The following is a 10,163-nucleotide window of genomic DNA, read 5'->3' as shown; positions in this document are numbered from 1 at the left end:
GTCAGCAGAGCTCATTAACATTTAAAGGAAAATGCTACAAAAACGGCTTGATCTGAAAAGAGCTGTTTTTGACAGGGTAAAAAAGGTGTTTTTTACACTACCATTGAGAAATTTTAACCAAACTATGTTACAGACTTTTCATTAATACCCTAAAGAGTCATATCAACTTGTGGAAAATGGGCATCCTATGACCCCTTTAATGCTGTTATAAAGAGACCAATTTATGTGCCTGTTATTCTCAAAGAGATACATTTTGTACATTTTTTTTTTCCTAGGAAAAGACAGCCCATAAAGTCTAAAAAGTCTCCAGTTGGCAGTTGGCGGTCTTTTTTCAACTTGGGCAAGTCTTCCTCGATGTCTAAACGAAAACTACACCGCAATCCCAGTGAACCAAATGAACTCAAGACCATGGCATATGCTGGTTAGTGTTGTGCCATTTTGTCATCTTTAAATGTCAGATAGTCATTATCACAAAATAAACCCAGTGGTTAATCAGGCCTTGTATCTTGTGGAAGAGTTTATTTAGCAGTAATGACCAGCTGATTGTAAATTACCCTGCTAATTACATGGCTATTTACTGAATAAATAAATAAATGGACATGAAATAATGATTTGAGTTTAAATTATTTTATTATGTGAGAGCAGAGAGACTGCAGAGCATTTACGAGAGACAACAACAATATTTGACCTAGGGATGTAACGGTATGACAATTTGATATCACGATTATAGTGACCAAAGTTATCACGATTATCAATATTATCACGGTTTTGTTAAAATTAGATGAAAATGTTCAAAAAGAACTGATTCACACTGAAAACATTTCAATAAGTTTTATGCTTCAAATTCCCCCTCAACTCGAAACTTTACTCGCCCATTGGCTTCACACAAGTAAGATCATTCATAATCAGAACAAAAAAACACACAAAACAAAAAAATAGAATAAAATGTTGGGAAACATATAACATACTTATTACAGGGCAGAATACGTCTTTGCCAGTAGATGTGTGGAGCTTGGAACTTACCCACAGTTAAGTTGGCCAGCTGCGGTGGCAAGTCAGTGGTGACTAGTCTGTGTCTCAGGATTTGATTGAGCTGATTTAGCGTTGTCTGCTTTTCTGCTTTGGTTATAGGGTCAGGAGGAATAATTTTGTCCTGTAAAAAAAAAAAAAAAAACACCATTGCATGCTGCTTCTGCGTCAGACTAATGCTGGCTGGACAGGATTTACCGCGAGTTTTCAAAATCGCGATAATCAAATACGGTTTTGATGATAATTAAATTTTAAACGATAATACTAACCATCAGGGCATTTTATCATGATTTATCGTGAAACCGGTAATCGTTCCATCCCTAATTTGACCACATATTGACCAATCAGAGTCAAGTATTCTAGAACTCTGTTTGGTTATGTATAAGCAGTTTGTTGTAACTTCTCTGTTCCTGCTTTATTTTCCCTGCTCAGGAGGAAGAGGAGACACCAGTACTCTTCGGTCTGCCAAAAGTGAGGAGTCTCTCACCTCTTTACATAACGTTGAAGGTAACAGACTCCTAAAGCTCTAAAAAAAAAAAAAAAGCTCAGCCTCAAGTTGTAAACCAACCATTGTGAAATTCGAAATTTTTTGCTTTTCCTTTACAGGAGAGTCTAAGGTGTACAGGCCACGCAGACCTCGTTCCAGCAGTGATGCTCTCTCTGCTTCCTTCAATGGTGATCTACTGGATAGCAGACAACACTGTAACTCATATGACAATCTGGGCCATGGGGAGAGTGATGGGGATGATGGACCAATCTGTGTGCCTGCTCTTATCTCCCCGCCACGTTCCGCTGATGATGTGGACTTGAGCCCTCCTGACATTGGCATGGCCTCTTTAGACTTTGACCCCATGTCTTTCCAGTGTAGCCTTCCTCTGGCAGAGACTTCCATTTTCTCACTGGACACAGATGAAAGCAGTCTGAAGAGGAGCCTAGCGATGGTTGGTGCCCCGGAGCCAGTCTCGCCAGTCAGAGCTAAAGTTACAAGTCATTCTGTGTCTCCAGACCACAGTCCAGCCTTAAAGGATAGAAATAAACTGCCCCCTGCATCTTTCTCAGAGAAAACTCCAGTTCAATCTCTTGAGAGCAGTGAGAAGTCAGCTGTTGTGACTCCTCTAAGCGTCTCTGAATCAGTTGCCTCCATGATAAGGAAAGCACCAGAGAGCACAGTGCTTCAGCCCTCTTCCACTCCATCTCCACTCGAATCTCCTGCAAAATTGAGCTTTCTGTCAAGAACCACCGATCTGCCCCTGAGTGAAGCCATTCAGCAAGAGCTTCTTTCTAAAGCTACTACCTTTGAGAGTAAAGAGAGTAAAGACATATCAAGCATTGAATGTTCACAGCCACCACAGGTCACCTGTTCTCAAGAGCAGCCAGGTAAGCTGAACTGAAACACAGGGATATGATAGCTTAATGTTTCCATAATGTTTCTTGAGGAGTCATTGACATTTTTATCCTGAATTAGTTTAATACACCTCTTCTAGGATGAGAATATTTTTAACTCCTGTATTAAAATTAATATTCAAAGTGTTAGGGTGAAACAGCTGTCCTGATATCATTTTATAAAAGATTTTATAATGATGGTTAAGTTTTTCAAATATATTTGAAACAAACATGAATACAGAGAGTACATTAAGAACTTAAATACTAGATTTTTATTTTATTTTATTTATTTTAATGTAAATACTATAATTAACCCTGATGCCACTGTGATATGAACCTACAAGGTATGCTGGGTTTCATAAGATAATTATTTGATTTTTCAGGTTTAGTTCACCAGGCTTTAACCAGTAGCGCTTTGCACAAACAGCCTCAATGTAGAGAAATCTGTCCACAATCTGTAGAAATTTAACATTTCCCTTTCTTACCTTCTCATGAATATTAGCCTGCCTTCTCCTTGTTTGAGTTCCCTCTGTTTTGTCCATCTGTAGGAGCCGTAGCTCTGGACTCACCAAAGGGCAATGTCCCTGTCAGCTCTGTGTCCCTCATACCTCCCCCTCCCCCACCAAAGAACGCTGCCCGCATGCTTGCACTAGCTCTAGCAGAATCTGCCCAGCAGGCCACTATTCTTTCTCGGAGGCAATCCTCTGGACCCCCTACACCAGTGTCCCCCATTAGGCCACAAGGGTTACTGGAGACCATGGACTGGCCTCCTCCTCCTTCCTTGCCATCACAGACATCCTTGGAGGAAGCTACAGTAGAAGTGTCAAAGAGGTCTGCTCCTCTGTCTTCACCACCCTCCACCCCAGCTGAAAAGTTAACTCGCTCCGTCAGTCTGCACCTCAACACAGGTGATAGTGGGAAGCCATCCAGCATTTCTTGCAATAACCAGGATGTTGTCTCACCAGAGACCCCAAGCCAGAGTGCTATGCCTTCTAGTCAACCTTCTCAAGTTTCCCAAACACAAAAAAGCCCAGAAAGGCAGCAGCCAGCTGTGGGCCAGACACCTGTGAGCACAGACAAAACCACTACCACAATCACCACACCATCTATCAGCAGCAAGGATACTGTCATTCAACAACTTAGCTCTGAGGTAAGCAGTGGTACATGCAGGGATGTCAGTAGCACTAGTACATCAGTACCAAGGCTGAACATTAAATAATGTTATAAATATTCATGAGCCTGGCCTTCACCATTGTAAATTCAAAATTAGAAAAGCATGTTAAGCATTAGTGCTGTTTGCCTGCTACTGTGAAAGTATGTAAGATCAAAAGCTTGCTCCCGTTGTTTTAATTTAATTTGTTAGTAGTACATGTTTTTTGCATGTTGTGTGATATTTCAGTTTTGTCATATTGCAACAAAATTAGTATCAATAATTATTCAATCATTAATCTGGTATTGATATCAATAGCTAAAATTACAGCACATGTAAATACAAAAAGGGAAATATGTAAGAAACCTAACAGTGTTTGTTTGGGCTTAATCCCTAGTTCCATATGACTGAAATGGTTATGCTACCAAAACACACAAAGACGCCAGATCAACCAGTCGCAATTCTCCAGCCTCAGCCACAAATACAGACTCAACCTAATGCAGCGATTCGGTCTCAACCTCAAGTTCAGCCTCATTCTCAGTCACAAGCACAACCTCAGTTTCAGCCCAAATCGCAGCCCAATGCTAGAGTTGCACCAACCCCCGCAGCACCTCTTGATCCTATGGAAAAACCATGGGAAGCCATTAAGCCGGTCCATCCAAAAGCAGATAGTGCTCCTCAACACCATACTCGGGGAGTGATGCCGCCAACACCCCCAGTTCGTTCTATTGAAAGTAAACTAGCAATGGCTGCTCTCAGCAACACTGAGGCTGCAAACCCTGCCAACTTTCATGCCATATTAGAAACATCCATGAGAGGCTCAGTGGAGGAGACTCCCCCACAGTCTCATCCACCTCATCGCAGGGCTTCCACTCAGACAGGTTACATTTGCCACTCAAAAGGGGATGCTGCCCTACTGGAGCCCACCACAGAAGTGTATTACCATCAGCGGGTATCCCCTTCAGGTCAGGCTACGATGGCATACCATTACAGACCTGAGAGTATTCCACCACACGTTTCTTATGTGTCAAAATCAGAGCCACAGATTTCCTATAGAGGCCACGGTGATGGCCGATACAATACGATTGGACCTAGGTCCTACCACCAGTCTATCAAATCTCGTGGCCCACTGAGAAGTGAATACATTTCTCCAAGCTCACTGCACCACTCCCATGGCTACAGCCAAGTAGATGGACCTACCGTGTACCCAACAATCCGTAGAGTCCACTCCCTACATGTGCCCCCCACCGCCATCCGCCAAATCACGCCGGTCACCAGAACCGAGGTTCCACCAGATGATGAGTTATTTTACTACCAGCGCCCAGTCTACCACTGCAAGTCTCACCAACCGCCCTCTCAAGCTGACTACCACGTCACACAACTGCAGCCTTATTTTGAGAATGGAAGAGTTCAGTACCGCTACAGCCCCTACTCTGGCTCTCACATTCTGGATGCCCCTTTCTACGATGTGGACCATTACGGTACGATCCGCTTACGGCACGTCCATTCCTTCAGCGGTCGGGACAGTGCCCCTCTCCTTCGGACTGGAGCCAAATCCGGAGGCTACCACTACCTTTCACGGCATTTCATTCCTTTAAAGGAGCATAGCTTCGTAAGCAGAGACATGCCACCTTACAGTGGTTTAAAAGGGAGTGTTTACTTTGCGTGGGATCCAGAAGAAGCAGAAAGGCTTCGCGTACATTCTATCCGCAGGGAAAGCAGAGCAAGGCAAAAAGTTAAGGCTTCTGTTATGTCTCAGTATGACAACATAGGACCCTACATGCCAGTGGATATAGACATGTTACACATGCGGAGCAAATCAGATCCTGGCAAAACTGTGTTGATGGCTACCGAGAGCAAGGAGGCCAAATATAATATTGTATCTGGATCTCAGCATGCTCCCAGGCACTTGATCTCTGATCCAGATGTCCTGATGTATATGGAAACAGAGAAGCACTGCCAAGGAAATGGGATGGGGGACAAAACCACCAAACAAGGCAGCTCCAGGACCTACTCGTCCATCCATTCACATCAATCGCAACTTCCACCACGAAGCCTGCAGCACTTACCTGAAGGTGGCCATCTTGACCCGAAGTTTGAACCAGGGGAAAAGCAACTGAGCAGTAAACATTGGCAGGAACACTCAGAGAGCAGGAGTGCCCAACCTCGTTACGAAATGTCAGATTTGGATCGCCACATATGCAGGGTTACAGCCACTAGCAGCGCCAGTGAAGATGAACAAGCGGCTCCAGTGAAACCAGCTCCTCCACCCAAGCCAGAGAGATCCCATAGCGTTAGAGAGCGGCAGCATTACAACCAGTCCAGTCTTCCTGCACATCTACCAGACAATTCAGATAGAGACCATAGTGGATCCTACTCTTATCAGTCACAGGGGCAAAGACAAAGTGCCATTACTTTACAGTCACACTATGACAACCTGGATGACTACCATCCAGTACCTCAGTCCCAAACATCACTATCAAATCGAGGTGGTTCCAGCTCCTATCACAGCCCTGGTTTCTCAACTCCACATAGTAATCGCGCATACTCCACTGCCTTGGGACAGGGCGCCTTCTTACAAGCTGAGCTTTCAGTGCAGAGGCCAGAGACAGAGATTAATGCGGAGTAAACAGACATTTAATGACAAACCAGATAAATTTGGAACATTATTGTAGGTGTCAATAGTAATTAATTTTAAGTTTAACAGCCTCTGCGGGACAGTGGACTGCCTTCTGACTATTTACATTCAGTTTCCTTTTCTTTCTTTTTTTATGTACAAAGAAATGTAAGACTTTTTACTGAACTGAATGTACCATAATTCCATCAGTTGTTGAAACATTGTGACATGGAGATATAACTTGTTATATACTGTAGATATTCTGTGATATTGTCAAATGGTACATGAATCATAACCAGACGAGTTATGTATATCTTGGAAGATGTATATCTGGATATAAGGGATTCTTTTTGTTCCGTTTTATTACTTTGAAAAGGTCTGGGACTGGATATAAATGAAGTGTAAAGGTTTGCATTTTAGAAATGCATGTAATCAACATTTTACAGAACAGTTCTGTGTACCTTGATATATATATGTATAGTGTGCTTTCTGGATGTTACAGTAACAGTGGAAGGGAAGCCCTGTTTAAGTCATCCTACCTTCATTTTATACTCGGTGTACACAACTAGGTGGTACATGAAATTCTTAATTTTCTGCCTTCAGGTTGGGGGCCCAAAATGTGCATTTTTCATTTTGTCCAAACTGTGCCATTACTATTATATATGATAGGGGTTAATCACAAGAAACTGGATTTCTTTCTTCATTTTAAAACTTGACAAGATTTGACTGAATTCTGCTTGGATGGGTTGTTGGAGGGATGAACAATGAATGCAGATTGTGATGGCATAAGTATTCATTAAGATATTGGAGAATGACTGAAGGTGAGAGTGCCAATGTGAAGTGATTAAGACACATTTCTCATCCCACTTTCAGAGAAATGTGTTATTGACAGGGAGTTTTTAATACATTTAGTGATTAAAATATGTCTCTGTCTGATTTTAGACCAGCACCTTACTTACATCTTTGTAACAAGCTGCATTACTAAATTTCACATAGGTCCATAAACTTTATGTAAGGGGAACCACTTGCCTGAAAATGTCCATTCATTTCATAACACTGAACAATTTGTGCTTTTGCAATTAGTACAATGTACATTGCCCTCAGAACAAATCTGTCAGGTAGAGATAAACCAATATTTTAGTTATTTAAAAGGAGAGTTTATGATTAGGGGACCCGTTTTTGTTGCTTTGCGAAGTCATTGCATGTTACCGTTCTGTCAGACAGTAATTATTATTGCATTATGTTGCCTTGAAAATTTGAGTATTCAGATGAGCCCAAGCTCACAGTGGCATAATTTGTATGTTTGTGGTTGATCCCCTAATAACATCTGTTTTTGTGTTTTGCCAAGTCTTAAGAAGTTCATTTTCATTTTGCCAGCATTTTTATGATTGACATTTAATATGCTGTTTTCTTGTTTTTATTTGTTTTAGACTGTGAAAACGGTTGGTTGGGTGGCTAGCGTGGGGGGAAAAAATAAAGGCATTCATATGTAACCTCTATTTATGGGACCAAACTGAAATTTTAATGCAGCATCTCCATACTTGCACTCTCCTCATGAGGATTTGACCCAAAACTTTAGCATTAAAGCCTCAGAGCCTAATTTAATCAAGCTTGTATGAACCTGCAGTCTGATTTCTTTTAGCCTCAAATAACATTTACTCCTTTAATGCACATTTTTGGGGAATATATTTTAGTATAGCAAACAAACGAGTAGGCTAAATAATACCAGTATTGCTCTTTAAAACAAATACTTACTCAGCTTAAATCTATAATATAATAGGCCTACGGCTGCTGTTATTTTATTTAATTTTGCTGCCAAATGGATTGTTGTAATAAAGACCTCCCTTAAGATAGCATTTACTATAAATTCATAGCTATTTGGTCAAATTCCCCCAAACCTCTACACATCTGCCTAAGGAGTCACCTAGCTGAACACATCTTTTTGTAATACCAAGAAAGTATTATCATACATGTTGGCTATGACTAAAACATAATATGCTCACAGTTAGCCATGTTTCAGATATATTTGTGATAACAAATGGAGCATCTCTGTCACCTTTGAACCCAAATAAAATTCAGCTTAGCCTGAAAGAAGGAATGCTTCACTGATTCCATTCTTCACTGCTTGTGCATTTAATTCAATTAGCTATTTTACACTTGCTTAAGTCACTAATTTCATTTTAGCATAGTACAATCAAAATATCACAAACTATAAAGATTTTTTATTTTATATTTATATATATTTTTTTTTTTTTGGTTTAAGTCTAATTCTTGTTTTTAATACAACTACAGTATATATGTCTAATGTACACCACTGTTCAAAAATTTGGGGTAGGGAACATTTTTTATTTTTTGAAAGCAGTCTCATCTTCACTAAGGTTGCATTTATTTGATACAATTTTGAATAACTTTATTACTATTATTATTGTTATATTTTAAAATGTAATTTATTCATGTGTTGGCAAAGCTGAACTTTCAGCAGCCATTACTCTAGTCTTTAGTGTCGATGAATCGCGCCTCGGTAAGATGCTTTGCCTTATCAAATGGGTTGTGGTTATACATATAGAAAAGCTGGATGTGTGGAAATCACTGGCTTTCAAACTTTAAGGAAGGGTAGACCAGAAGCATTAAAGTTCTTTGATGAATACAAAGTTCAACGAACACAGTTTATTTGGAATAGAAATCTTTTGTAACAGTAAAATGTCTTTACTGTCACTTTTGATCAAATTAATGCGTCCACTCTGAATAAAAGTATACATTTCTTTAAAAAACTGACCCCATACAGGTTGCAACTAATCTATACAGAAGATATAAGTATTGTGTATTTTAGATAACCAGTTTGAAACCTTGAACATTGTGTGAATTGTAAGAATGCTGTGTACTAACAAGAATTTAAACAACTAGCACACAACTCAATTTAAATGAATACTGCACTTTAAATTTTAAACATATATATATATATATATATATATATCAAAACAACGAAACAATGCAAATCACAGCGGCACAATTATTTGAGGTTGTAGTTCAGAAATGAGTCGAGTTCTTTCCATCATAATACATGGCTGGGGAGGACAGAGCATCTTCCCATCTAAGTGCCAACGTTTGGGGTGTTTTCATGCAAACTCTGCAGGGCGAGATCTGACCACTTCATCTCTTGCTCTTTGACTGACTCAGTCGATCCGCCGTTGTCTTGTTCTGATTCTGGAAGTTCACTCTGTCAGAAAAAGGTATGAAATAATGTTAAATCATACAATGGGCTAGTAAGCAATTATGGCAAACATGATATCATTAATACAAATATAAAGTATTAATGCTCAAATATTTCCACGCATAAAACATGTGGCCGATCTCTCTATACCGTATGTAAATGGAAAAGTTAAAAAAATTGCGATGTGCACATTCCACCGCTGACTGAAGTATTAACAGTACTCGCCATCATTGCGAAGGTTACTTATGATAATGACGGGCATAAAGATGTGAAGTTTTACCAGTGGGATTGTGACATCCTCATATGGCAGTCTGTCTTCTCTCCAGGCATCATCTGTGAGATCGAGAACTCTTCCATCTCTCTGAACTTCACTGTCCATGATCAGACTTTGCTACACAATCAAAAGACCAAACTACTTTGAAACACTGCATCTATCTATGGTAAATTATGTTGCGCGTGGATTTCATAAAAGTACTCTTATCATGAAAGCTCTTAAATGATCTTATAGTGAAAGTAACAATACAGACCCGTGCAGCCTTCTACCCAGCGCTGCCGTTTGTTGTTATGTCGCTCTCTGATGACGACATCTGCTCTTAGAACCTTTTCTGCAATAAAACTCCTACATATCGTGTCAGCTATATTTCTGAATACAACATAGTCAGCCTGATGTACCTGGATTAATGAAACTGAGTAATTGCAATGTTTCTTTAATTGACCCTGATTCATCTGTAACGTCATATTGCGAAGTACAGTTTGTGAACGGACCTTTTCGT

At 40.2% G+C, this 10,163-nt stretch overlaps 2 protein-coding genes across 6 annotated transcripts in view; one reads left to right on the top strand and one right to left on the bottom strand.

Moving 5' to 3' along the window:
- LOC107715324 (rho GTPase-activating protein 32-like) overlaps window positions 1-8,265 on the top strand; it is a 117,562-nt gene extending 109,297 nt beyond the window's left edge. For all 5 annotated transcript variants that reach the window (XM_016521410.1, XM_016521409.1, XM_016521408.1 and 2 more), the window contains 5 exons: window positions 276-421; window positions 1,462-1,536; window positions 1,636-2,406; window positions 2,961-3,562; window positions 3,960-8,265. In XM_016521410.1, coding sequence (XP_016376896.1) covers window positions 276-421; window positions 1,462-1,536; window positions 1,636-2,406; window positions 2,961-3,562; window positions 3,960-6,191 — 3,826 coding nt within the window. In that variant the 3' untranslated portion in view covers window positions 6,192-8,265. The remainder of the gene's footprint in view (window positions 1-275; window positions 422-1,461; window positions 1,537-1,635; window positions 2,407-2,960; window positions 3,563-3,959) is intronic.
- Window positions 8,266-9,176: 911 nt separating this feature from the next.
- On the bottom strand, window positions 9,177-10,163 carry LOC107715277 (anaphase-promoting complex subunit 13). The gene is made up of 3 exons (XM_016521357.1): window positions 9,918-10,163; window positions 9,671-9,781; window positions 9,177-9,396 (listed from the first exon to the last, which is right to left on the bottom strand). Exons 2-3 carry the CDS (start codon window positions 9,767-9,769, stop codon window positions 9,271-9,273), a joined length of 225 nt encoding a protein of 74 aa, XP_016376843.1. The 5' UTR covers window positions 9,770-9,781; window positions 9,918-10,163; the 3' UTR covers window positions 9,177-9,270.

Source organism: Sinocyclocheilus rhinocerous, unplaced genomic scaffold (genome assembly GCF_001515625.1).
Source record: "Sinocyclocheilus rhinocerous isolate Xijiao unplaced genomic scaffold, SAMN03320098_v1.1 scaffold299, whole genome shotgun sequence".
Classification (NCBI taxonomy): domain Eukaryota; kingdom Metazoa; phylum Chordata; class Actinopteri; order Cypriniformes; family Cyprinidae; genus Sinocyclocheilus; species Sinocyclocheilus rhinocerous.
The sequence above is the reverse complement of the archived record's forward strand: the minus strand, read 5'-3'. Positions and strand labels throughout refer to the sequence as shown.

Coding starts and splice junctions, on each gene's coding strand:
- LOC107715277 (XM_016521357.1), bottom strand. CDS start 9,769: ATGGACAGTGAAGTTCAGAGAGATGGAAGAGTTCTCGATCTCACAGAT. Junction 9,397..9,670: donor AGGATGTCACAATCCCACTG/GTAAAACTTCAC, acceptor TTTTTCTGACAG/AGTGAACTTCCAGAATCAGA.